The sequence below is a fragment of the Triplophysa rosa genome, linkage group LG7, assembly GCF_024868665.1.
Source record: "Triplophysa rosa linkage group LG7, Trosa_1v2, whole genome shotgun sequence".
NCBI lineage: Eukaryota > Metazoa > Chordata > Actinopteri > Cypriniformes > Nemacheilidae > Triplophysa > Triplophysa rosa.
The window spans coordinates 19,893,271-19,917,646 of NC_079896.1; the positions used below are offsets into that span (position 1 = coordinate 19,893,271).

The 24,376-nt window shown below is 41.1% G+C and overlaps 1 protein-coding gene across 7 annotated transcripts in view; it reads left to right on the forward strand.

Moving 5' to 3' along the window:
* Positions 1-4,817: 4,817 nt before the first annotated feature.
* Positions 4,818-24,376, forward strand: part of col18a1b (collagen type XVIII alpha 1 chain b) — a 42,636-nt gene continuing 23,077 nt past the window's right edge. For 2 of the 7 annotated variants that reach the window (XM_057338780.1, XM_057338781.1), the window contains exon 1: positions 4,818-5,053. In XM_057338780.1, the coding sequence (XP_057194763.1) occupies positions 4,975-5,053 (79 nt within the window). In that variant the 5' untranslated portion in view covers positions 4,818-4,974. Of the gene's footprint in view, positions 5,054-18,690; positions 18,876-20,407; positions 21,525-24,376 lie in introns of those variants that run through there. The other 5 variants (XM_057338776.1, XM_057338777.1, XM_057338782.1 and 2 more) reach the window with 4 other exon arrangements.

Sequence of the window (24,376 nt, forward strand, 5' to 3'; positions counted from 1 at the left end):
GGGGTCGAGACTGCCGGAACCCCGTCCAGGATCGAGACCGCCGGGCTCCCTTCCAGGGTTGAGGTCGTCGGATTCCCCTCCAGGGTTGAGGCCGCCGGTGTCCTGTTCCCGCCGCAGATCCCTGCCGGCCTCCCAGCTGGTGCCCAGGCCTGTCGAGTCGACTCTGTTTGTGTGTTTTTGTCCTTGTTTGCTGCCCAGCTGCCAGAGAGCGCTGCCCAGCTGTCGGAGATGCTGCCCAGCTGCCAGAGAGTGCTGCCCAGCCGCCGACAACCTGTCCTGTCATGTCGACATCCAGGCCTGCCCAGCCGGTGATAGCCGGCCTCCTAGTCGGCCATCCAGCCGGCACCATGTCCTGTCCAGCCGGCCATCCAGCCGGCGCCACGTGTTGTCCAGCCGGCCATCCAGCCGGCACCATGTCCAGTCCAGTCGGCCATCTAGCCGGCGCCATGTCCTGTCCAGCCGGCCGTCCAGCCGGCGCCATGTACTGTCCAGCCGGCCATCCAGCCGGCGCCATGTGCTGTCCAGAACCTCTTGTTTTATGTGGAGAGTGACGTTTTGTCCCTGTTGGTCTTCCACTCTCCGGTGCGGCGTCTCTGTTCCCGCCCTTTCGTCTCCTCGTTATTGTTTGTTAATTAGTTCATGCCCCGCACCTGCTTCCTCTTGATTTGTCCCCTTTATAAGGTCCCTGTGTTTTCTGTCCTGTGCTGGATCATTACGTTGTGTTGTGTTTGTGTCATGTGGGTGAGTTACTGTTCTGTAGTTAGTTTAGTTTATTGTGGTTATGTCAAGTGTTGTTATTATTTCTAGTCTAGTTAGTCCCTGTCCGTGTTGCTATGTTTTGTTATGTTCCCCCACGTGGGTCTTTGTTTTTGTAGTTTTAGTTATTATTAAAGTCTGTCTTGTTAACCCCTTACCCGCTGTCTGCATTTGGGTCCTCTGTTCCTGTCTCCGTGTCTCACCTCACCCGAGAATCGTGACACTCAAGGTATCCTAACTGAATATGGTTTTCATCTGGAAGAATAATCCAGTCAGTCAGAGTTGTAATACCACGTATCATGTTGCTTCCAAACGGTAGAATGGGAGTGAACGGGTGTTGATTTTTTGAAGCTCCAAAAAGTGCATCCATCGATCAAAGAACTGCTCGACACGGCTTTGTGGTCTTAACAAAGGTCTTCTGAAGCGAATTGATGCGTTTGTTTAAGACAAATATCCATATCAAAGCCTCTGGTTCACGCGCATTTGAGAGATGACGGAAGCTAGACATCAACGTTAATAGAGTTGTCAATATGGATATTTCTCTTAAACAAACGCATCCACTCGCTTGTAAATTAACCTATGCTGAGTTGTTTTAACCCATTTAAGGGGCAAATATTAACTATTTGCTGGGTTAATTTAACCCAATGGTTGGGTTCGTCCCTTCTCAAAGGGGGGGAAGCTTACACTACAACTAAGGCTTAAAATCTCTCTATCCACAGGTTTATGCATTAGTGCTATGATCTGCGTTTAAGAACGGTTCTTTATTACCAGCAGGTGGTGCTCATTTACACAAGAACTGACTTTTCTGTTCTGACTTTTAAGTTACTTCTTTGTCCCTTATTGTAGCTGCATTTACAAAAGAAGTCATTGAGATATTATACTGTATGTCCATTCTTTTGTGGTTATTTTAGACATAGCACTTTAACAATACATACTGTGTCCATAGGTTACAGGTTGTGTTTTTACTGCTAGCATATGAGCCTGTTTCCTTTGGAGATCCCCTTTTTACATACAGTCAACACACAATCTCATGGGTGATATAAACATAAGGCAGATATCAAATCTGAAAATATTTAACTGAAGAATTCTATCTGAACAGTTGCACTGTACAGTAAATAATAGTAAGAACATATTTGGTGCTGTATTTAGCATCGATCACCCACCCATCACCCAGTAAGCAAGCCATAAGGGACAGTGGCAAGAAACCAAAATTTAAAAAGGTGTAATAGTAAAGATAAAGACTGGTGACTCCCATTACTATGTTATTTTTGTGCAGACTACAGCTGTGGTCATCATTTGGTAACATGAGGCTGAGCATCTGGCTGAACTGGACCTGGGTCTGTTGATCTCTGGTTTCTTTGTGTTCTTGAGGATGAGTCATGCAAGTGAAACAAGCTGATATTATGTTTGGCTAATGATGACTACAGTATTTAGTCCAGACTTAATCTGACATAGTGAATCCTAAACAAGATTATGAGGCTATAGAGTGCCACAGAGAAGACATGTTTTTGTAGGCTAACCCGGAAGTTAGCGCTGCGCTGGTTCCCTCAACCCTGAAAGCCTACTGTATGTATTTTTCCCATAGCCTTTTGGAAGATCGCAAAAAATAAAATCTGTGATTAACAAATGTTCATGATGTTTACACGTTTTGTCTATCAAGATAATCTTTACAGATTAACACAATATTTGTTATTTTTGCAACCTAAATACAATCGGCAGAAGTAAAAAGCTAACACGAGGCTGTAGATCTCCAGATGTTGACGTCACGCAATCTGAACTCGGCCATTTTGGCAGGCAACCAGGAGAGAGCTAGAGCGGCTGTAGCATTGGTATTGACAGTGGTCAAACAATAATTTAATACCAGGCTGTATAGACTTTACAAATCGTACTATTTTAACATGATGGACAGCTGCTGTGCGCCAGGATGCCGGAACAGGCGGGGGAAAGCAAAGGGCAAATAATTTTATCATATTCCTATGGATCCCGAATCCCCGATAGACGATTAAATGGTTAACTGCAATAAAACGTGCTAACCAACACGTCAACGCTATCTCTCCATCTCTGTTGTTATGCTGCCAAATCCTAAACAAGACACATGAGAGCAGCACTCGCCTAGTCCAGCTGTGCAATCGCAGTAGGCTGCTAACACAACCCTATCATGTCTGACCACCACCCATGGCTTCAATGGAAGGTAATTTAGTTTTTTGGGAATGTTTAACCTGCAAGATCAGTGATATAGCTATGCTGGCTACCTACAAACAAGGACAGCTATAGGGTGGATTACGTTAGCTAACAACACAGTTGACTTACCCTTCCAACGACGCAAAGTTAAAGCCGGCAGACTCCAAAGTTGAATATCCATTACAAAATTCACATCAATTTTTACCACTCCAGGCTTTTAAAGAGTCTCCGGAGTAGGATGATGAAAAGTTGATGAGGTAGTTGTAGATATTAGGATCCTGCAGGTCAGGAAATGTATCCGTTTCTTTATTGATACGCGTTAAAAGCATCCCAGGGGCATTATAGGGATCTGTTATGTTTAATCTACTTTGTATTAAATTTTGCTATGCACAGATCTGTGGCGAGGAAGGCGGGACGGGAGCCGTGGGGCGGGGCCGGTGGCGTGAGTGATAATGGAAATCAGCTGTGCGTGTGCCGGTCCCGCATCTCCCACGGAGGAGATTGGGAGCATAAAGGGAGGAATCGACAAGACTGCCGACGAGAGAGAACCAGGCCCGGACATATGTTAAGTTTTGTTTATGTGTTTATGTTTGTGTGGCCGGCAGTCGTCCGTGAGGGGCTNTGGTGTGACTAAGCCCTCCTAAATTCTGGTGTGCACCACATACAAAGCATTAGTCATTTGGTGGGACGCCCCTGGAGTCGTTGTCAGCCCAGGGCCAATGAACGCTTTCACAGCTGCCACCCACCATACTAAAAATACCCCAGCCATCACGACAGGGGGGCAAGATAAAGTCAGAGCCTCCATTCGGGGGGCAGGAAAGGCTAAATTTAGTCCACAAGATCACTTGAGACCTTCTGCTGACACCTACATAAGACGTCAATGGATGCTGGAGGAGTGATCAATGCATGCAAACAATTTACCATTGTGATATAAGCTAAAACCTCAGCACAAGACTGAACATGATAGTAGCAACATCAGTTTAGGCCTCATTTGTTTTATTTTTTTGCGAATTATGTGAAGGACTGGATGCACTGAACACTACAAAATCAAGCCATTTTAGTTGGATTTAGCTACAGTTTTAATAACCTAATCTCAATTATGCTGTTAAATTCTAAGCATACGCTTAGAAAAAAATTCTAGTTGTTTTTTTATGAAAGGGTTGGTAAAACATTTTAGAGTAAGGCTAATAAGATAAGCTATAATGATAAAGGATCATAAACAGTAATTTCTGATAATTTTATTGATTAATCATGTATGTTTTTTTTTAACATTACAGTTAAGTATTTATCTATCAAAATACTAAAGCACAAAATTTTCTTTAATTTGTTTATAAATTTAGAAAAGAAGCCCTTCTGGATCTATAGAGAGAAATTCATGCATAAATATGCATTTATTGACTCATAAATTCATAAACCATAGACAATTAGCACTAAAACAACAATAACGAAGCTTTAGTTTCTAAGATTTTAACTGTTGTTTGAAAGCAGCGCCTCCAACTGGCAAACAAGCGCTAGTACAAACATTTCCTTAAACTTAAAAACCATTGGCCATCTTCAGGGAATAATTTAAAAATTTATAAAGAACAGTTCAGCAAAAAATAAAAATTCTGTCATCATTTACTCACCCAGAGGTTGAAAAAAAGTTTTATTTTATACGCTGAATAGAATTACGTTTTTCTTTTTAATTTCTAGAAAACGTGCCATTAAAGCAAGACATTAAGGTTTTGAATGGTACAGAGTAGACAATAGGCGATGCTTTATAACGCCATATTTCTTGCATCATCTACTGTCAGTTTTTAGGACCCCGGGGAGAATAAATCCACTTCACTGAGTCGTTCATTATACAGAAAGTTTGGCTGAGATCAAGTGCAGCCTTGCCCAGCCCTTGCTGTGGGATTCCCTCGACAGCCAAGCGATGCGTGCACGATTTACATTCACGCCCGCTTTCTAACTGCTGTTTTTATCAGGCATGCAATTTGTTCATTTAATGTTTTGTTGTTTTTATAAGTTATTAGAGACAAAGTACACGGATTTAAGATGCGGTGCCTTTGGTCTATATTGGGATTATTACTGTACCTGGTGCTAATTGAGAAGATGTCGGAAGCTCAGCACTCAGGTATGAAAACCGCATGTCTCCCCCTCTGGATTGTTTACCTTTCAGAGCTAAAGTAAATTTAATGTCGTTTGTTAAATCGCCAACGGTTGGGACGTTTCTAATTTGAACAGTTTAGAAAAATGTAGGTTGTATTACTGTCTACGGAAATAAAATTGTTAGTGAATGTTTTTGATGTAATGAATTAATTGTTTGGCTAAGTACATTTTATTCACATTAATATTTACGTTGATAGAATGAATCTTGAACAAGTTTGATCAAGGCTTAATGCAATGTAAAATAACAGTCTCTAAAGCATTATGAAATTACTAACCTCATCTTAAAATACTAAGGCATTTTGTGGGCTCTGTCCACTTGCCCAGGTGGTTTTAGCGCTCGTCAGAATACGAGGTTCTTTTCTTGAATTATTATTAAGATGTTGTATACATCATTACTTGTCTTATAGACAATACCATTGTGAAACCATTTAAAGTCACTATCCTGTCATTTTCTTGGTGCTTGTTCAGTCTAAATAAAGTAAATCCACCAAAGAGTACTTTAACAACTGAAATTACTTTTTCATTTAACAAAAGGTTTCCAAGGCCTGTCAATAAATAAGGCTTTGCAAGGAAGTACTGAGGGAAAACACAATTAGTTTTACAAAATGTGTAAATGAACAATTGCGGAAATCCCCAACAATTGGGTTTGATTGTAAAGAGGGGTTGTGTGTCCATGCTCAACTGCTCTGTCTGCTTGACTTCTAATGAATGCTGCATTGTGAATCATAAGGAACATTTATTCCATTACTTCACTCGGACAAAATGTCACTTCTAGGGGCATACTTGTTGAATAGTTTGTGATAAGATGATTCAACGTTTAAAACTCTTCAAGTGTTCATTTTAGAAAGATGCTACAGTCAGTTAAAAAACATACAAAAGTCATCAAGGCCATTTAACACATGCAGGCAAGTATTTCTAAAAAGGAGGTAGACTGATCAAATCCTTCTTAAGCATTTCTGCTGCACTTTAAAGAGGCCATGCAATGGTGTTTCATGCATTCTGACTTATTTACAATGTTAAACGTGCCGTCTTCTCATGCTTGACATGGTCAACTTGTCAAAAAACGAGTTGGACGTATTTCGTAGTATTTCTGTGCTCGATACACTCCCCCAGCATTCGTATATTTTTTCGAACATGAAAATCAGTTTCGTAACAATTTTTCTTAGTCCCTTATTGGGCAATTCTCCTGGAAAAGCACAACATGCAATACAACTCTATAGGTACTCAAGATTAATATGAGATTGGCGCGCGCATTTGAGAGATGACGGAAGCTAGACATCAACGTTAATAGAGTTGTCAATATGGATATTTCTCTTAAACAAACGCATCCACTCGCTGGTAAATTAACCTATGCTGAGTTGTTTTAACCCATTTAAGGGGCAAATATTAACTATTTGCTGGGTTAATTTAACCCAATGGTTGGGTTCGTCCCTTCTCAAAGGGGGGGAAGCTTACACTACAACTAAGGCTTAAAATCTCTCTATCCACAGGTTTATACATTAGTGCTATGATCTGCGTTTAAGAACGGTTCTTTATTACCAGCAGGTGGTGCTCATTTACACAAGAACTGACTTTTCTGTTCTGACTTTTAAGTTACTTCTTTGTCCCTTATTGTAGCTGCATTTACAAAAGAAGTCATTGAGATATTATACTGTATGTCCATTCTTTTGTGGTTATTTTAGACATAGCACTTTAACAATACATACTGTGTCCATAGGTTACAGGTTGTGTTTTTACTGCTAGCATATGAGCCTGTTTCCTTTGGAGATCCCCTTTTTACATACAGTCAACACACAATCTCATGGGTGATATAAACATAAGGCAGATATCAAATCTGAAAATATTTAACTGAAGAATTCTAGCTGAACAGTTGCACTGTACAGTAAATAATAGTAAGAACATATTTGGTGCTGTATTTAGCATCGATCACCCACCCATCACCCAGTAAGCAAGCCATAAGGGACAGTGGCAAGAAACCAAAATTTAAAAAGGTGTAATAGTAAAGATAAAGACTGGTGACTCCCATTACTATGTTATTTTTGTGCAGACTACAGCTGTGGTCATCATTTGGTAACATGAGGCTGAGCATCTGGCTGAACTGGACCTGGGTCTGTTGATCTCTGGTTTCTTTGTGTTCTTGAGGATGAGTCATGCAAGTGAAACAAGCTGATATTATGTTTGGCTAATGATGACTACAGTATTTAGTCCAGACTTAATCTGACATAGTGAATCCTAAACAAGATTATGAGGCTATAGAGTGCCACAGAGAAGACATGTTTTTGTAGGCTAACCCGGAAGTTAGCGCTGCGCTGGTTCCCTCAACCCTGAAAGCCTACTGTATGTATTTTTCCCATAGCCTTTTGGAAGATCGCAAAAAATAAAATCTGTGATTAACAAATGTTCATGTTGTTTACACGTTTTGTCTATCAAGATAATCTTTACAGATTAACACAATATTTGTTATTTTTGCAACCTAAATACAATCGGCAGAAGTAAAAAGCTAACACGAGGCTGTAGATCTCCAGATGTTGACGTCACGCAATCTGAACTCGGCCATTTTGGCAGGCAACCAGGAGAGAGCTAGAGCGGCTGTAGCATTGGTATTGACAGTGGTCAAACAATAATTTAATACCAGGCTGTATAGACTTTACAAATCGTACTATTTTAACATGATGGACAGCTGCTGTGCGCCAGGATGCCGGAACAGGCGGGGGAAAGCAAAGGGCAAATAATTTTATCATATTCCTATGGATCCCGAATCCCCGATAGACGATTAAATGGTTAACTGCAATAAAACGTGCTAACCAACACGTCAACGCTATCTCTCCATCTCTGTTGTTATGCTGCCAAATCCTAAACAAGACACATGAGAGCAGCACTCGCCTAGTCCAGCTGTGCAATCGCAGTAGGCTGCTAACACAACCCTATCATGTCTGACCACCACCCATGGCTTCAATGGAAGGTAATTTAGTTTTTTGGGAATGTTTAACCTGCAAGATCAGTGATATAGCTATGCTGGCTACCTACAAACAAGGACAGCTATAGGGTGGATTACGTTAGCTAACAACACAGTTGACTTACCCTTCCAACGACGCAAAGTTAAAGCCGGCAGACTCCAAAGTTGAATATCCATTACAAAATTCACTTCAATTTTTACCACTCCAGGCTTTTAAAGAGTCTCCGGAGTAGGATGATGAAAAGTTGATGAGGTAGTTGTAGATATTAGGATCCTGCAGGTCAGGAAATGTATCCGTTTCTTTATTGATACGCGTTAAAAGCATCCCAGGGGCATTATAGGGATCTGTTATGTTTAATCTACTTTGTATTAAATTTTGCTATGCACAGATCTGTGGCGAGGAAGGCGGGACGGGAGCCGTGGGGCGGGGCCGGTGGCGTGAGTGATAATGGAAATCAGCTGTGCGTGTGCCGGTCCCGCATCTCCCACGGAGGAGATTGGGAGCATAAAGGGAGGAATCGACAAGACTGCCGACGAGAGAGAACCAGGCCCGGACATATGTTAAGTTTTGTTTATGTGTTTATGTTTGTGTGGCCGGCAGTCGTCCGTGAGGGGCTGCCGGCCTACTTTTACTTCCGTATTATTGTTTGTTTATTTTTTATTAAAGTTTAGTGTTAAATGTTCGCCGGTTCCCGCCTCCTTTCTTCCTTTTATTGAACCCCGTTACACTGGTGCCGAAACCCGGGAGGAAGGAGGGACATGCTGTCGAAGAGCCCTCGCCACCGAGCGGCCTCACGGTGCTGAGGAGTTCGGGCAGCGCGGACGAGGGACGTCCGCCAGCGGCTGCCCGAGGCAGTGGTGCTGGAGCGAGAGGAATCGGTGGGGACGGAGAGCTCGCGGCCGTGCTCCTGGGACGAGGTGGGATGGCGGCCATAGAGGGAGCGGAGGAGTTGCCGCCGTTGGCCGTGAGCCGGAATCCTGTTGCCAACAGCCATGATGGTGAGGAACAGGAAACGGGGAACTCGTTGCCGGCTGCCCTCAGCCAGAAGCCATCGCCGGCCGCCAGGAGGCGGAGGAGGATCGGGCCGTCCACCGAACGTCCAGCACCACAACGTAGCACCGCAAGGAAGAGCCTCTCGGCTGGGCTGAGGACCGAGCGACAGAGTGTCAGGGAACCGGACCAACAATTTTTTTTCCTCTCTCCCCTCTCTCGTCCCTGTCGATTCTCGTGCTCCCGTCTCCGCTTCTCGTCTCGTCCGTACATACCCCCAGACACTGCGAATGCCGAGACTGGCTGCCCGGGGGGGGAGTAGGTACAGTCTCGGTGGTACCCCCCGGCCTGTAAGGGGCGATGGGGGTATGTGGCGAGGAAGGCGGGACGGGAGCCGTGGCGGCTGGGCCGGTGGCGTGAGTGATAATGGAAATCAGCTGTGCGTGCGCCGGTCCCGCATCGCCCACGGAGGAGATTGGGAGCATAAAGGGAGGAATCGACGGGACTGCCGACGAGAGAGGACCGGGCCCGGACATATGTTAAGTTTTGTTTATGTGTTTATGTTTGTGTGGCTGGCAGTCGTCCGTGAGGGGCTGCCGGCCTACTTTTACTTCCGTATTATTGTTTGTTTATTTTTGATTAAAGTTTAGTGTTAAATGTTCGCCGGTTCCCGCCTCCTTTCTTCCTTTTATTGAACCCTGTTACAAGGTCTATGTATTTTGAATTAAAGTCTGAGTGAACTCTGTTGCCTTGTAATTCATGCTGGCACCATTAATTTCATATTCCCTCCCGTCTGTCCTTGCCCGCCAGGATGGCTGTGAAAACAGAAAATTTGTGCCCATGTTGCATTATTTTAGGGCTGTGCAATGAATCGACAATTAATTGTAATCGTCAATTTTGGCTTCAACAATTACAAAAACAAAATAATCGAGGTAAAACGATTATTGTGCCACATTACATTTTGCAAGGATCTTCTCTTTTCTCGTGGTATAAATCCACAGCGCACCCCTTTCCTTACAGTGGCTCAGCTGTGCTATTTCTTTACATTTATTTTTCAGTTGAATTCACAGTTTAAAAGCAAAGTTATTTATTTTCTATGTTGTTTTAAAAGTTAATGAGTAATCGTGTTAAATAATCGGTATCTCAATATTGGCCACAATAATTGTGATTATGTTTTTTGTCATAATCGAGCAGCCCTACATTATTTGTGAGATTTTTATGCGTGATGACATCTAACATCCCCGCCAAAGGAAGTAGTCGCTTTTAGCAACTCGTTAGCAACCCTGGTTTTAAGGACACAATAAAGGTTTAAAAAAATCACAAGCTGGTTATAACTGGTGTGTTTTATGTCATATATTAACACATGAAAATATTTAGAGGTTTTGTTAGCCATAGATCTTATTTCAGGTAATTTAACAAAAACCCATAGACTTTGTGGCGATGGAACCGGAAGTCTTAAAGTGCTAACACGCTTCCAGGGTTCATACACCAATTAGAAAAAAAATCTACTGAGAATTTTGATGTTCTGGGTATTATTATCTGGACAGAATTTTTTGACCATAGTTTCTGTAATATAATGGATTATAGTACAGGATAGAATATAGATAATAGTCTGGATTATAGTCTCTAATGATGCCTTAATGATGCCTTTAAGCAAGTCATTTTCTCAGACATGCAGTGAGAACTCTATAAAAGGTAAATTTGTCCCCTTGTTTGTAATCTATATTGAGTCAGCATCTGTCAGCAAGTGTGTGTAATGTTTAAGCAAAACACTTCTGTTAGAATCAGAATCAAACAGTGCTTTATTGCCAAGTGTGCTTGGACACACAAGGAATTTGTCTTAGTGACAGAAGCTTCCAGTGCACATACAGGTTAAAAAAGTGACAAGGCACCGGTAACAAAACATAAAAATAAATATGTGAGAGACAATACAGATTTGACAAAAAGGACAATATTATACAAAAGGACAATAGACAGTATATTGTATGTACAGATGTGCTTTATACAAATTATACTGTGTTATTGTCATGACAGAACCACGAACAACCCAAGTGCGGGGTAAACAGAATGTTTTATTGAACACAGGCAAGGAAAGTCAATGAGTATAATCCAACTATGAACGTCCCCGTCCGCGGCGGTGAGAACTGGGATCCACCGGAGGCAGAGATAACAACGGGAAGAGCCGAGGATAGGTCGTCGGTGCAGAGTAGAGGTCGGTAGTGCCTGGGAACCTCACTCGGCCCGAAACCCGTGTGGAGCGTCCGTAGAATGGCCCCGAGCAGGGTGATGACGGTAACTTCCCTGGAGGACAGCTGCTTGAGACCGGCTATGATCGGGTGAGACGCCAACGGAAGCTGCTGGAGACAAGAGGAGGTAGACAGAGCCGAGGTGATGGGAAAAGGTGAACGTCACTCGTGAGGCTTGACAAGACAAGATCTATAGCTGAATTCAGGCTAAGGTGAGTAATCAAAAATACTACAGACGAGCCGCAGTTACGTCTGAGCTGGCTAAACACAAGCAACGGTCAGACAAAGGACAAGAGACAACGAGGGTATTTAATGAAAGTGACCTATTAGTCAGATATGGTGACCCATACCCGAAATGTGACCTCTGCATTTAACCCATCCAGAGAGTAGTGAACACACGCAAAGCAAGTCGTGAACACACGTACACCCGGAGCAGTGGGCAGCTATCACTGCAGCGCCCGGGGAGCAAGTAGGGGTAAGGTGCCTCAAGGGAACCTCAGTCATTACCCCCTGTGAATCGAACTGGCAACCTTCTGGTCACGAGTCCAACTCTCGAACCATTAGGCCACGACTGCACCATAAATTAGGGGAATGGTTTCGCTAGATGGGCAAAGTGAATACAGGTGTGTGACATGGAGTGGAAAAACACCAGTGCAGGAGACTTACAGACACAGGAGGTTGGGGATAATGACGCAGACACCGAGCACGTGGGCAGCCGTCAGCTGGCGACTACCACGTGCTCGACAGAAAACAAAACAAACCCGTGCCAGAGAATGCTCCAACCTGACCTGGACCATGACAGTTATATTCAAGTTATGCAGGGGAATGTGGATAGCTGAATATTATATCAATAACATATGTATAATAAATATGAGTATATATAGTTGTGAATTTCACATGTTTTTATTGCACAGTAGAACATTTAACTGTTCATGAGGTAGATGGCCTGAGGGAATAATCTTTTCCTATGTCGGGCTGTTTTGGCGCTCAGTGCTCTGTAGCGCCGACCAGACGGCATCAGTTCAAAGAGAAAGTGTGCGGGTGTGAGGGGTCAAGAGTGATTTTGGCGAGTTCTTTTACTCACTCTGGATGAGTACAGTTCTTGTAGATTGGGAAGGGTTGTGCCAGTGATTCGCTCAGCAGTCCGGACTATCCGTTGTAGTCTTCGGAGACAGTTTTTGCAGCTGAGCCGAACCAGACAGTTATGGAAGTGTAGAGGAGGGATTCACTGACAGCTGAGTAGAACTGTAAGAGCAGCTCTTGTGGCAGGTTGAACTTCCTCCAATGGTGAAGGAAATACAGCCTCTGCTGGGCCTTTTTGACAATAGAGTCAATGTGAATGTCCCACTTTAGGTCCTGTGAGATGGTGGTGCCCAGGGACCTGAATGACTCCACTGTGGCCACAGTGCTGTTCATGATGGTGAGTGTGGGGAGTGCCGGGGGTTTCTCATAAAGTCCACTATCATCTCCACTGTTTTTAAGGTGTTTAGCTCCAGGTTGTTATTAATGCACCAGATAGCCAGCTGCTCAACCTCACTTCTGTAAGCAGACTCGTCACCGTCCTGGATGAGGCCAATAACTGTAGTGTCATCTGCGAACTTCAGGAGCTTGACAGAGGGGTCAGTAGAGGTGCAGTCGTTGGTGTACAGGGAGAAGAGCAGTGGAGAGAGCACACATCCCTGGGGGGCACCAGTGCTGATGGTAAGGCTGTTGGATGTGAATTGACCAATTCTAACTAGCTGTTGCCTGTCTGTGAGAAAGCTGGTGATCCATTGACAGACAGAGCTAGGAACAGAGAGCTGGTTTAGTTTGGTCTGGAGGAGTGTTGGGACGATGGTGTTAAAGGATGAACTGAAGTCCACAAACAGGATCCTTGCATAATTCCCTGGTCTGTCCAGATGTTGTAGTGTATAATGCACTCCCCATTTGACTGCATCATCCACAGACCTGTTTGCTCAGTAAGCAAACTGTAGGGGTTCCAGTAAAGGTCCTGTGATGTCTTTCAGGTAAGCCAACACCAGTCTTTCAAATGACTTCATGGCCACAGATGTTAAGGCAGCGTGTCTGTAATCATTAAGTCCTGTGATTTTGGATTTCTTTGGGATGGGAATAATGGTGGAGCGTTTGAAGCAGGAAGGGTCATTGCACAGCTCCAGTGATCTGTTGAAGATCTGTGAAAAAATGGAGGCCAGCTGGTCAGCATAGGATTTCAGACAGGCTGGTGAAACACTGTTTGGGCCTGGTGCTTTCTTCTCTTAGCAGAATACAATTAAGCAGTTGATTGATCACAAATATGCACATTTGACTACATAGGGAGGGTTTTTATGCATGCTAATCATGTTTTATTATGCAGAGATCTTCATAAATAGCACATGGTACCTTTAAGGCATAATGCAAAATGGATGAAAGGATGCAAATACACATCTTTTCAGGGTTCAATGCAAACTGCTGTCTTCATGTGTGGTCTATGTGTACTCAATAGCCTTAAAAGAAACAGCCCAGCTGAACAGGATAAGTGGGGCATAAGTTTAGAATACACATGGGCAATTAGGACAGCTGTTCATGTTGGGTAATGCGTTATTTGATGGGAGTAACTCAGTTATGGGCACACGGCCACACAGTGGTTTTCCCACACTGTCAAAGAAAACTGTACCTTTCTGTAACTGTGGTGGTACTCTTATGGGCTCTTTTTTTGTACCTCTACAGTTAAACTTTAAGTACATCTTTCTCCAGAAAAAGAATGATCTGTTATGGTCTGTTTTGGTAATTGATTAGGTATAGTATGTATAAAAAGTAACACAAGTCTGTGTCTATTGTGTCTTTATGAGAACTTGTATTTTACTGTTAGAGCATACAGGGGGAATGGGAGATAGATAGACATTGTGCTTGTTAGTGGGCCAAGTAGCCATGGTGTGATCAGGGTGAGCTAAGAGCATGTGCACAGTGAACAGCTGGATGGACAGTTGGAGATTTTGAGCGAACATAGATTTAGAATGTGGGAAAGGAAAACCGATGGGGTTTCCGCACATACAGTACGTAGGCTGAGACATCCACCAGATCAGATATGCTGTCAGCTGCTACAGTCTATGTCTTTCACTCATACCCACGCCGGACAGCCGTGCCAGTATGAACAAATGCACTACAGTATGTAACTTTTCAGTACAACCAGTGGGGGACTGAGATGAAATGCAAAGCAGTTGCTCATTTATCCACTGTACAGTAATCACAACAGGTCTATTTAATACAATTGAGTAGATTTGAAAACAACTGTTTGCATTTGGTCATACTGACCAGCATTTATTAAATTTAAAATGTCATTAAATCATAATGCAGTAAATAGGAAGAACCAACATTACTTTAGAGAAATTTTTCTTATTCGTTTCTAATTGATAACTGAACTGTTATGCTACTTGTCTTCCATCACTTTTTCCTTGTCTGTTTGAGAGTCTGTTTCATAGAGAGTGTTTCCTGTTTTTGTTCATATCTTATTCTTTATATGCCAAACTTTGATGCATGACTTGTTCCTCACCGTTTGTTCTGTAGACATACATCACTTAAAATCGTTCAGCTGTGGGTTGGTTTTGTTGAGTTATTAAAGCCAAACTATTACTTTTATTTTTGTAATTGGACTCAACAAAACGGGAACAAATCCCATATATTTACATTTTAAAGGGATATTTTATACTTCACCCAAAAATGATAATTCTGTCATCATTTATTCACCTTCGGGATGTTCCAAATCTGTATAAATTTCTTTGTTCTGATTAACACAGAGAAAGATATTTGGAAGAATGCTTATAACCAGACAGATTTTGCCCCCCATTGACTATCATAGTACCATAATAATGAATAACAAGCTTGACACTGTCCAATACTGACAGACAAACACTTACTGTACATTCATTTTATAACAGAACATGTGAAACGGCACCAAAACAATGACAAGTGCATGGACAACAGAATCAGTATAAATAGTGTCCTGGGGCTGGATTCACGAACATATTCTTAAGACAAAATATAAGATTTTAAAATATAAGATTTAGATCAATTATAGGAAGTCTGTAAAAATGTTCCTAAATGCGATTCTCGGTCAATTCTTAAAAAGTTCTTAAATATTTTCTTAAGAACTTCTTTATTTTTTTCGTTAGAATAAAGGACATATGCTTTGTCAATGATTACACTCGCCTGCGCGTGTGGTATATTCATCTATACAATTACAATAAACCTTTTTTGTGTAACAAGTGCCTCGCATTCTTATATATAATAGCATGTGATGTGTTAAGCGGCATTTACTATTGCATGTTAGTTAAAATGTTAGCAAGTGTTACAAAATTATATTTATTCTCATACTTTTTGTGTGTTACTACACCATAATATTTGTGATCAGGGCCGGATTATCCAATGGGCATTATGGTCACAGGCCCAGGGGCTCATGCGCGATTGGGGCCCAAGCAAGTGGAAGAAAATTTCTGTATAATAATAGCGTTTCCGCTACATTCATTCTGCCGTGCGCTTCTCTGGCCCGCGCACATGGAGGTGTGCACACAAAACAGTGTTTCTAACTTAGAAAGTCTGTCTTTTGATTTAGTCACTTTTACGAGCCCTCTAGCGGTTTTTGTTCAGAGGTAGCGCGTAGCGACAAATCTAGCGACTTCTTGGATAAACCTTAGCTTTCATTCAGTGGGAAAATGTTGCCAGTGCTGCCCTGCGAGCACGAGGTCTCTCTTTCCCGGCACAGGGATCCCTTCTCTTGGCGTCACTGTACTGTACGACAGGTGACTCATGAATAAAATGAGTGCAATACAGTTTTTCCAACAACCTGTCACTGTTTGGATATATAAATATGGACACAGTTTGTCGGTAAATATGCACATGGTTACCATGAAGCTGTGTGAAATAGCAAATAGCCGAAATCACAGCTTTTTATGGTGAGTTGTTAGATGATGTCTTTTGAAATGAACTGAAAATATGTTCATGAGAACGGCTTTATTGTTGTAAATATAATGAGTTGAAATACCCTCGCGGTTGTCTTAAATCTTAAAAGGTAAGAGGTTTTTTTACATTTATTTGGTGGTGTTTCCTTGCCAATTATGAATTTTTTATTGATATAATGTTGATCAGTAACTGCCTTACTTTACTCATATTTAGCTTTCGTTATTAGATAATCCACGGTGCTTTTACATACATTGCAAATGTATACATACACACAAATATTATAATGTCGTAATATATAGGCTAAAGAAGTATACTTTTAATACTCTTTAATGCCGTTTACTGTAATATATTACACGCTTACATAAGAACGTGAGTTGCGAGGTGCTTGTTACACAAACAAAGTTTAACAAATGGACAAATTACTCTTATGGTATAATCATTGACTGCCCTCTTATTCTTAGAAAAAATGAAAATATTTGAGAATTGCATTTAAGAATATAATAATCTATAATTTATCTTTAAAATGTTCTTATATTTTCTCTTAAGAACAGTTTTGTGTATCCGGCGTGTTTGTGTGTGAATTATGGAAAGATCTGATGGAACTGAATTGGTAGAGGTTTGGTAGTGTGTGCTGCTTGCATATGCCAGTGAGTTACAGTATTCAGGGCAAAAAGTATTGCAGCTGGTCCAGGAAAGCATTTTTGCAATCATGTGGTGTAAATCCTGTATGATGGAGGATGTGTACAGGTGTTGACCAGGTGTTCTAACCAGGTCCAGAAAATACGATCACATAACCCCAATGTTATCAAGCCTTCACTGGTTACCCGTTAAGTATCGTATTGACTTTAAAGTTCTTTTAATTACTTATAAAGCCTTAAACGGTTTAGCCCCTACCTACATAACAGAGCTTCTACCACACTACAACCCATCACGCTCTCTAAGATCTCAAAACTCCAGACTTTTGATAACACCTAGAATAACTAAATCCACCAAAGGGGGTAGAGCTTTCTCATACGTAGCACCTAAACTCTGGAATAGCCTTCCCGATACTATTCGAGGGTCAGACACACTCTCCCAATTTAAATATAGATTAAAGACACATCTTTTCAGCCAAGCATTCACTTAATGCAAAATATGCTGAATAAACCACCGGGAGACTGCATTTATTAGATATTATTGAATAGAATGATCTTGCTTGTTCTAAACACCATGCACTGTGCTGTGTTTTTCTTTTTTGTGTTTTTCAGTTTTTCTTATTTTCTCCTGTAAAGCTGCTTTGGAACAATGCACATTGTGAAAAGCGCTATACCTGTATAAATAAAATTGAATTGAATTGATATTGTCCTTCAGGTTATGATCATACAGTACTTGTCAATGTAATCCTGTGTAAGATAGAGGTGTTTCCTACACGTAGTACCCTATAGGCTAATTTAAAACTTTATTGTGCACACGTTTGTGTTTGGGGGGTCCATAAGACACTTGTGCCCAGGGGACTTTGAATTCTTAATCCGGACCTGTTTGTGACGCTCTCCGTTTCGAGTCACTTTGTCCCAGAATAAATGTAAAAAGCACTCTGTTTTTAAATATAAAAGCTAAAGCGAGCTAGACCTTTATTGTATCAATATAAATATTCCTCAATGGCAAGTAAACGTTAAAATTATGATTCTGGCTCAATACAATACACGTCACAAGTGAAACAACCCATACATGTATAAAACATCTTACCTTTTGAGATTTAAGACAACCTTTAAAACAATCTTTATTTTAAGATGATATTTACGACTCTTCTTATTTTTTCTTAAGATTAATCTTGAGAAAAAAATTAAGAACTGTCTTGAGAAGTTTTTTTCAGGAATACATAATGTTCCTAACTTTTTTCCTAAATTAGAATTTAAGAAAAAATATGGCAGTTAAGAAGAATTTTCTTCTTAATAATGTTTTGTGAATCCGGCCCCTGGTGATGAGGAGATTCATCACAATCGACTTAATGCTTAATTCTTAAAAGTATGCGAGGTTCACGGCATAAACTTATAATAATTTTGTTGCTGTTAACTTTTGACACGTTCGTGAATTTACACCGGTCTGTTACTGCGGGGACATTTCCACGTCTCTAAACATGACACGGCACAAAACTAACGTGATTTGTTGCTTTACCTGTCAGTCATATGGCCTCTTGGGCGGGCCTTGGCCAAGAAAGCAGCGATAAGTTCCAGACCTTCAGTATGAAACAGTAGGCGAGAAAAACCCGGATGGTCTATTACTTCAGCCGAGATTCATGAGTGTGGATCGGATGTACACTTCTCTATCCCATGATGCCACGGGAGCTGAGCAACGGTCAAATTTCAAAAGTAAATAAAATAAATATAGCGGAAAACCGTTTGTAATGTAAGTGCCAATAAATGAGTTTCTTGTGACTAAATTATGTTTGTATCAACTCTCACGTGTAGGTTGTTGTTATTACGTCATAGGTCAAAGAGCATACGGGTCACATGACCATAAAACATGGCGGACGCAGTATGTCCAAAATGTATTCATACTGCTCCCACTCATACTATATAGAACGTACTGTTTTGACGGCCGATAGGTAGGTACTTATTCAAATTCAGTACGTACTGTCACAGTATGCGATTTCGGACACACCCTTGGAGATCGCTGGCAGGTGAGGGATTGTGGAGGATCATGGGTAGTGTAGTCCAGGGGGGAAAACACAGGGGAAAACATCGCCTGAATGAACTGTTCTCGTTGTTTAACTATTCGCTTTCGTGCCAGCTGCCATTGATGTGTTTTCTTCACTGTCGGGCTGATAACAGAACTCTTTGGAAAGTAATACAAATTGTAACACAGGAGTTTACAGGCTGAATTAGGAACGCATTATGGAAAATAATCTGATACCATGGCAACAGACGGGTGACCAGCCCTGAGTGGCGACGTCACTACACGCATTCTAAGACCGTGCTGAAAATTCCGGGCCGAGAACAGTTTGTGATCATGACTTGCCGTACTAGGCTCAAATGAAAATATAACTCTAACTGTTCCTAAAACCATCTGGCCCAATGGTGGAAAAGTTCTTGATTATCACACAGATAAAACCACTCAGTACATTAAGGTGAAATTTTCTGTGGCATCTCTTACTACTGAGGGACACAAATACCATTCATGACCCTCATGTACCAGAAATTCACAAGTCATATTTTCATCAGAAATGGATTGTAGATCATATTTAAAATACCTGTGTGAAAATAGCTCTAACTTACCAGTGGCGTAACTTTGTTTTGAAAATTGGTGGGGACAAAAACAATTAATACTTTAATAAATTGTTTATGTAATAACTCGGTTGGGAATATTTATCATATAGGCTATAGTGGGCGGTCTGTCCATTTCCTACTCCGCTTTTTGACTCCAGCTCTCACAGTAGCCTATGTGGTTCCCAACCTGTCATTCGGGGAAGGTCACTTGGCTGTTGCATTGCATTATACTTAAAAACAGTTTATTCCTATGACTAAAAATGTCACTTGTTCGTTGGTTTACGCGTTTTTGTGCTTGGACACTGGATGCACAAGCAAGCTCGCGAACGCGGATGATGCACGCATTTCATTCTGGCTGCGTTTCTGGAGTCGCTGCCCACTGTCTTCCGCGAAAATAAGTTGAGTGTGAGCAATGGGAGATAGTGACAAAGCACCTGTGCCTTAATGGCCCCTAAACAATACACACCTTCCGTAAGCATTTCTTCCAAAAAGTGGTGGGGACATGTCCCACCTGTCCCACCCGCAAATTACGTCTATCTAATTTACGGTGTAATGTTAACAGCCACATAGGGGTCAAAATGACAAACACTTTCTGATCCAGTTGTCCTTGCTCTTCCTCTGGAAAGAGGATAAGGAAGTTCTTTTTCTATATCTTTCTATATTTTATGGTCCCAAAACAGCAAATCGTCTATATGCTCACACTTATATGAACCAATTTAGATTAGATTGACTGTTTTTTACTTCTTACATCATTTTTGCTGCTGTTTTTTATACTCTTTCATCCCTCTTTTCCCACATACTTTTTTCTTTCCATTTCCTTTCACTGCTTTTTTTTTCTTCTGTGTTAATATTTTGAAGGTATTGGTTAAGGAAAAATGGACCTCAAATTGATTGTATTGCCAAAAAAGAACAAAAAAAAAAGATTGAGCTGCACATCTGTGTTCTCGCAGTGGGTCAACAGACACATGGACATATCTGCAGCAACACGAAAAGGAGGTGGAGTGGTATTCACCCTTTGGAGGGGAAGTGGAAGTGACCAATGAGGTCCACCTTACATTAGTGAGAACACGCCTCCTCTCTCTTTCTGTTTCTGTCTCTCTATCACAATCAGAAAGGGGAAGAAAGGAGAGCTATATTCCAGGACATCGTTGGTTCGGTTTCTTTGGCAAGTTACTTATGAAAGCATGTTCTGAATGACTTACTCCCCACAAGGACTAGTGTATATGCAAATATGAGGTTCGGGCAGGGCTTGTCCCTCCTGTTGATTCTTTATGTGGCACCTTTTGATGCCTGGTTGTGGGACAGTCCGGTTGTGACAAAGGCCCCAGACGTGGAGGAAGACATTTCTGGAAGTAAGGAGGAGAACATTGCTGGTGTCGGAGCGGAAATCATTGATGTTGCCAGCGGCATCCAGGAATTTGTGCAGAACTGGGACCAGAAGCCAAATGTGAATGAGGCGGTATCAGTGAGGACACCTGGCATCTCCGAGAAGTTTGGCCATATCAAAACGGGTAATACTAAGTCTTTATCTGAGGGAGTAGAACATGAAATAGATGGTGGTGCCAGTGGGTCAGGCTCAGGGCACACTTTGGATTTGGCTCAAGAAGGCAGAGCGACCAACCTTACAGGGATTTGGGTCACTGACAGCAGTTTAAGCATATTTAGCACCCCTGCTCTTCCAAAGGACTCCATTAACTGTTTACCGAAAGGTTCTGATTGGCCTTTCTGTTTATCCCATGGTGCAGGCACATTTTCTGTACCTAATTTTTTTAACCACACCCGGGCAGAGGATGTGGCTGCTGTAATGAATGAATGGGTTTGGCTCCTGCGTTCAGGCTGCCACCATGGTTTGGAATGGTTTTTTTGCCTACTGTTGGCACCAAGATGCCATCAGCCTTCTGAAAGATTTGGGGTAGCCTTGCTGCCCTGCAGGACTTTTTGTGAGGTGCTGCTGGACAGCTGCTGGACAGTCCTACAGGAGAGGGGCCTGCCTTTGGCCTGCCACACCCTCCCCGAAAGACCAGATCCCAGTCAGCCATGCTTTACCGTTAGTAACGACAAAGGTAAAATTGTGATGCATTTCAAACCTGTGCCACTTTTCTTCTCATCTGTATGTGTTGTTTGTTGCTGTGTATTCTACCGTGAGAGGCACACATCACTTCATCTCAGCCAGTCATGATGTCGCTCTGCTCTGCTGCTGCTTTGTCAGGGCTCAGACCAAATATGATGCTGACCACCAGAGAGTTTACCCATAAACCACTGCTGAAACATCTGCATCCATGACACATGATGTGAAATCATCAAAATGATTTGCATGCATGAATACTAACTACTGTACATCGTTCCAAAAAATGTCAGTCTCAGGCTTTTTCAATTTGGGGATTCCAATTACTTTCTGATGTTTACCTGGTAGATTTTTGTAATCTGTGTTTATTGGCTTGTATGAGTTTGGTAACCAGAAAATGATCAGGCAAAGTGATTCATTCTGTAGTCTAGTTGCACAGTATTAGGGGTTTCAAGAGCTTTTCACACTTGGATTGTTAACCTAGGGTCAGTTTTAACCTAGGTTATCTCTGCTTTTTTATTTTTTTACCTGGTTGATTAATTATCCTGGTTGTTTGCATGATAACCAGGGCTGAAAGTGGCATAATCTGCATTTGTGGTTTACTGTATATAAAATGTTCCCAACTGTGGAGTCCCCTCAGTGAATCTATTGGATTAATTGGCATTTACTATTTGCATAATAATAAGGTTAGTAAAATTGACAAGACAGATAGAGTTTGGACACACATGTGACCTATTTTTTTTTATCCACCTGCACATAGAGCATGTCTGGTTGTAGAATCTAGGACCACAATGTTTCTTTCTGTATGCCTTATGCAGTTTAGTGTTAACTCTGCGTTAGCATCATATTCTATAATCCTATAGTAGTGTCTTTTATCATTAAGTGTGAAACATTGCTCAGCCTATGGTTACAATTAGCCTTGGCGTTAAAACTGTTAACCTAGGGTTAGTAGCTGAGAGGAGAAGCTTTTTATGTTTTCTGGACTTAATGGACCTTTTTCACAAGACTGTGATGATGACGCGTTCAACGGTCATCGGCATTGTATGTCCTCCAAAGTTTTTATATTTTCATTTTTTAAAAATGTATGTATGTATGTTTATAACACTATACTTTGTATTGCATTACCTTTGCATCAAATTACAGTAAAATAGTTAACGCTAATGCTAGGGTGTTTCTTAAACAGCGTCTATAGAAGTCACGGTAAATTTGACATTATTCTCTCTTTTGACTCCTGTTATGAAACTAGTGAAAACACTATCTTTGAGTTTTTCTATTGCTATTTGAGCAAATGAGAATGCAAAAAATATATTTGTGGTAGTCTCCCATTAACCGCTATAGAAGTTTACATAGTGGATATTATCAAGTGAACACTGTAAAACTTTGCTGTAGTTTTTAAACAGGTTTGCCAGTAACTTACTGTTGATTTTAATTACTACTTAATATACTTTTCAATTAGTACTGTTTAAACTTTACTTTTTAAAATGAAAATTGTGACTTTTAAGATTCAAAATGAGCAAGAAGAGACTGGTCTCATTACAGGCATTAGCACAGCAACACTGCAAAAAATGACATTCTTCTGAAGCACTTTTGTCTTGTTTTCTTGTAAAAATATTTATAACTTCTTAAATTATGATACATTTACATAACAATAAAAATGACCTAAGATATTTAGTCTTGTTTTATGAATGAAAATATAAGAACTAGGTAAGTATATGTTTAAAGCTAAATTGTAGTTTCACTGGCAAACCAAAAGTTTTACAGTGTACTCCTTCAATCCCATGATGCACTGCAATAACAAGAATACAGCTGATGTACACTCACAGCTAATCCCTATATACCCATCCATTGTGAAGCGCAAAGTGAATTTTAGACATCCTATGCTTTCCCTCTACTGGTGCATTTCATAGGTAGTTTAAGACTGGATTAAAAATAATAATGATTTTGTTTAATAAATTTACTAATGTAAAAGTTATTATTACTGTACATTATGAGCTATTTATCATGTTTTGAGAACATTATTACATTATGAACATTTTGTTATATAATAATGTAATAGTTAATTCATTCTGCGCAGTTATTACATTATAAATTGCTACAGATGATTTTTAAGGCTCTCTGTCACAAATTGATTTCCACCATTACGAATAATGGAAGCATTCTTGTCACACACATTCACAGCTTGTGTGCTTAATCCAATGCATATGTGAGAACTGTTCGTCGCCTGAAGCCGGAATGACTATTTTCCCATATTTTCCAGAAGTGATTTATGTTGCTGCCTCAGTAGTTGTGCATGAACAATACAGCACTCTGGGATGCTGTATACTGTAGAGCTCAGGCATGTGTGTTGGAGAGATAGAGTGGGCATTCAGACAAAGACACAGTTTATTGTGGCTCTGTGTTAAAAAGAGAAAGTGCTGGTTTTGCATGCTGGGTAAAACAAGGTTCCCTCTGAAAATGACCAGACAAGGGGCAAAGAATCCATGAGGAGGGTCAAGATACTGTCTTCGTCCTTGGCTGTGAGGGACTTTTTTTTGGAATGATGTGCAAAGACATTTTTGAAGTTTGAAAGAAAAAGGATTCATTGTGAAGACAGTTGTCAGGAAAATCTGAGAAGAGATTTATTTATTTGTCTCAGACACAAAGTCTTTCTTGATCATATAATGACCTTCCATGTTTATGACTAATGCAGGCTTAGCAGTATAATGGTGATGTAAGCTAGGCTATCTTTTTGAACTAGCGCTGTGGTCCCGAAGAAGACACCATGGTCGTATAGATTTAATATGATAATAACTTAGAGTAAACTAAAAGCAGCTGCCAAAGAGGAAGCTATGATGTAGGCCATGATTTAAA